General features: G+C 36.4%; 2 protein-coding genes across 2 annotated transcripts in view; both read right to left on the minus strand.

The window, feature by feature from the left end:
* Nucleotides 1-326: 326 nt before the first annotated feature.
* On the minus strand, nucleotides 327-2,500 carry hmx4 (H6 family homeobox 4). Its single transcript, XM_046863700.1, has 2 exons — nucleotides 2,005-2,500; nucleotides 327-1,894 (listed from the first exon to the last, which is right to left on the minus strand). The coding sequence occupies exons 1-2, from the start codon at nucleotides 2,171-2,173 to the stop codon at nucleotides 1,380-1,382; spliced, it is 684 nt and encodes a 227-aa protein (XP_046719656.1). The 5' UTR covers nucleotides 2,174-2,500; the 3' UTR covers nucleotides 327-1,379.
* An 868-nt stretch (nucleotides 2,501-3,368) lies between these two features.
* The window catches only part of hmx1 (H6 family homeobox 1), a 3,060-nt gene continuing 2,589 nt past the window's right edge, over nucleotides 3,369-3,839 (minus strand). The window contains exon 2 of the mRNA XM_046876124.1: nucleotides 3,369-3,839. This exon is cut by the window's right edge and continues 689 nt beyond it. The gene's annotated coding sequence lies outside the window, so the exon portion shown is untranslated.

A 3,839-nucleotide genomic window follows, 5' to 3' on the forward strand; every position in this document is an offset into this window, starting at 1 on the left:
AAATTCACACTGACTTATTATTGCTACCCGTGCTGTTAAAAACACTTCTAGTGTCTTTCATTTCTTGCATGTGTTGTGTTGCCTTACACTTTATAACAATAATTGTTGAGCTGTAGTGAACCCTAGACAACCACAATGATTCTGTATTCCTTATTGTTTGATATTATAATCGTTCATTTGTTAATTTAGTTAAAACGTTTTATTTGACTTACAGGACTGCTCTTTAAAATGATTGAATCTACATGGGAAAGATTTCTGCGTTTTTTTCTTTTCAGTTTCATCCCATTTAATCGTGAACAAAAATGTAAAAACATGCACATTTCAGGTGTTTTTTTCCACAAGCGCGCTTTACTGTAAAAGCCCACTCGTGTTTAATCGATATTATCCAGGTTGAAATAGGATTAAGTAGATTCCACATCAATCCAAACACCATCGCCTGCCAGAGACGGCTTTCAAATACAACCTTTATGTAACAAATCCCCCTAGATCTGAATTAACACACAATGAACAGTCTTTTCTGGTCATATTTAACTCTATAGTGTTTATGTAAAACAATGATATACACAAGTACACACTTGAGCGAGTTAAGTCAGCAGTGTAATTGCTGTAAGTTCATTCAGACATCACTGGGGATTTGCTGTGTGCTACTAGATATAACCTATAAATAGAATTGCTTGAGAAGTAAGTGTAAAACAGGAAATGTAATAAAAAAAACAAAAGGCGTGAAAAGCCCTAAATGTAAGCTACTTGGCCATGTTACACCAAAAGAAAATTAAGATGATAAAAATAAACATGCAGTAAAACAATAACAAAGATGAATAGCATTTACATTCATTTTAAATGGGTTGAATTAAGCTTGTTTGGGATGTAGGCCTATGTAGGAGGTTATAAAAATAAAAAACACGTGTAGCCGTTGATTCTTTGGTGAAGATGTAATAGTATTAATAATAATAATAATAATAATAATAATAATAATAATAATAATTAATAATGAATAATAATAATAAGTGTAAACGTTTGTATTATTGTTCTGTGGATGTGATTGGCACTGTTGCTGATATGGATGCTGCTAGTTATGACGTCATAAGAGCATAAAATGTATTAGGTGACTATATCAAAATACTTATCAATAAATAACATCAGCGTTTCAGCTTTGCATAGAAAGAAACAGGTCCCTGAAAGCCGATATTATAATCTCTCAACTTTCACTGCAGAAAATAAACATAACCAAACGACAACAGCAAATACAGGTCAAGATACAAATTAATACTTGTAGGTTTAGGCTGAAAAAACCAAACAAACAAAAAATATGGGTGTTTCAATAATTTTTTGCTTTATAGCATATTAAAAAAATAGATGATAGTAACCTTTTGACAAAGTCAGACATCTCCTTCGAAAAGCCCGAAGTATTTGTTGGTGTTTGAGAAACACAAGTAAGGCGCGCTGCTTCCGGGATACACGAGCGGCAGCGGAGTCGGTAATAAACACCGTCCGAATAAAGCGCTCTCTTTGTAGAAAAGCGGAAGCGCCGCGCTCTTGGCGGCGTCGCCGAACTCGGCGGTCGCTCCGTCCATTTCGCTCGACAGCAGCTGCCGTTTTAATTTATTCCGCCGGTTCTGGAACCAGATTTTCACCTGAGTCTCGGTGAGCTGCAGCGAGCTGGCCAGGCAGGCTCTCTCCGCGCTGCTCAAGTAGCGCTTGGCGTCGAACGTGGACTCCAGCTGGAAGATCTGGCGCTTGGAGAAGATGGTGCGCGTTTTCTTTTTCGCCGCCGCGCGCGTTCCCCGGTCGCTGCTGCCGCTGTTTTCACGTGCGTCCGCGCCTCCACCACCAGCCAACACGCTCGGGAAGGATTCGTCCTCGCGCCCGGGGGTCAGGTCTGCGCGCGCGTCTTCTGGAAATAGATTGGAAAGCAGATTGGTTAGAGTTTAGGGAAATGAAAAAGTGACGCAAAAAATAAAGAAACAAACAAATAAATTGTTAGGTGTTTTGTTCGGTTTTTACCTTTAAGCGAGTCCTCGCTCTGGAGAGAAAGAGCGTCTGCGCGTGCTGGGGCGCGCGTCGCCTTCGGGTGACATCCGTCGAAGACGCGCGCGCTCGGCTTCAGGTTGAGAATGCTGTCGATGGTGAATTTAAAGGAAGCGGCCCGACGCGGCGGCTCTTCCTTGCTCATGGTTTTATTAATGAATATTTTTCTTTTTTTGCGTGTCCACGGTGTCTCCGCGCGGCTTCAAACCCAGACCCCCGTCCCCGCCGCGAGCATCATCGCTCCGCAAAACGACTAGCGGACTCGCAGACGCGCGCCGCCGTTACTCCCCGGACCGGAAGTGCGTGGTTTCTCCTTCTTACGTCTATTGGTCGCGGGAATCCCTCAGCTCAGTGGCCTATTATCGCGAAGGGCGGGGAAGCGCGCGCGCGCACGCTGCACACGCGCAAGCCCACGTTCACGCGAGCGACCCTCAGAGCAGCAAAATCCACAAAATGAAATGCACACACGAGATTTACACCGGAAATGAATGAGTCAAAACAACATATATATTTATACAATTCTGCCTCTAGACCCCCTATTCAGAATGAGAAATTAAAAATTTTTCTGCATTTTTGTTTCCTATAGTGATGATGTGCATTTTTAAAATAATTATTATAGAAGTGATGTGTTAAAAAATACAATTGTTTTATAAAACAACTGATAATGAATATTCATTTACTGGCTTTAAAGTATTTTAAGACATTAATTAACATTTATATTTATAATCCTAGATTGCATTTATAAATGTTTTAGTAATTTTATATGATTGAGCGACCTGTAATATGTAACCTCTAACACATTCTAAAACAGCAATTTCTGTTTTAAAATATAATTACAAATAAATATATGAATAAATAAAATAATAAATAAATGTTTAGTTTAATAGTTTGTTTCATTAGTATATATTTTATCACTTTTTATGCATAAACGTGGATCATTACAATTTATTTATAAGCGACGTCTCTAAACGTGATCTTTTTTTAAAATTTATATTTGTTTATGAATTATTCATTTCAACAATCAGTGAAGTGAAGCTGTTGTTAATTTCCTTACTTCATGGAAAAACAGACCAACAGCGTTTTTACATTATTTTCTATTAATATATATATATATATATATATATATATATATATATATATATATATATATATATATATATATATAAAACACTACAGAACAAATACTGAGATAGGCGTTTTTTTATTTTACACATACAACAATCGTGCTGCTCTAACATAATCATAATAACAATAATAATAATAATACTAATAATAATAATAAAATAATAATAATAATAATGATTTCCAATATAAAAAAAACACCAACAAAGAGTGGGTTTGTGACGAATTTATTATCAATTTAAATGCATTGTGTGGAAAAAAGTGACAAAAACATAGAAATAAGTGTATTTTAATAAAAATATTGTTTCATTTTTCTTCTTCTTCTTCTTCTTTTTTTTCAACATTTTTCTTTTTTACAAAACAAATAAATACATGTAGGCCAATAGGAGGGCCTGTATCCCCATGCATAAACTATTATAGACATTAGAAATAACACTGAAAATAAAACATCTGATATATACACAGTAAAATTATCATTGTACAATAAACTGTGCAACTTTGTAAAAAAAAACAAAAAAACTCATTTAATATTTTATCCTTGCAAAAAGGAAACCCTGCTGTAGGTTCTTGTGGAACTTTTCATAGTTCCTCAGAAGGACAACTGAAAGGTGTAGGCAGTTTATGTGGCCATGGTGGGCATGTGTAACTCAGGGGTTAATATAATGAGGTCGGGGAGATTTATTGTTTAA

This window comes from Silurus meridionalis, chromosome 2, assembly GCF_014805685.1.
Source record: "Silurus meridionalis isolate SWU-2019-XX chromosome 2, ASM1480568v1, whole genome shotgun sequence".
Taxonomy (NCBI): Eukaryota; Metazoa; Chordata; class Actinopteri; order Siluriformes; family Siluridae; genus Silurus; species Silurus meridionalis.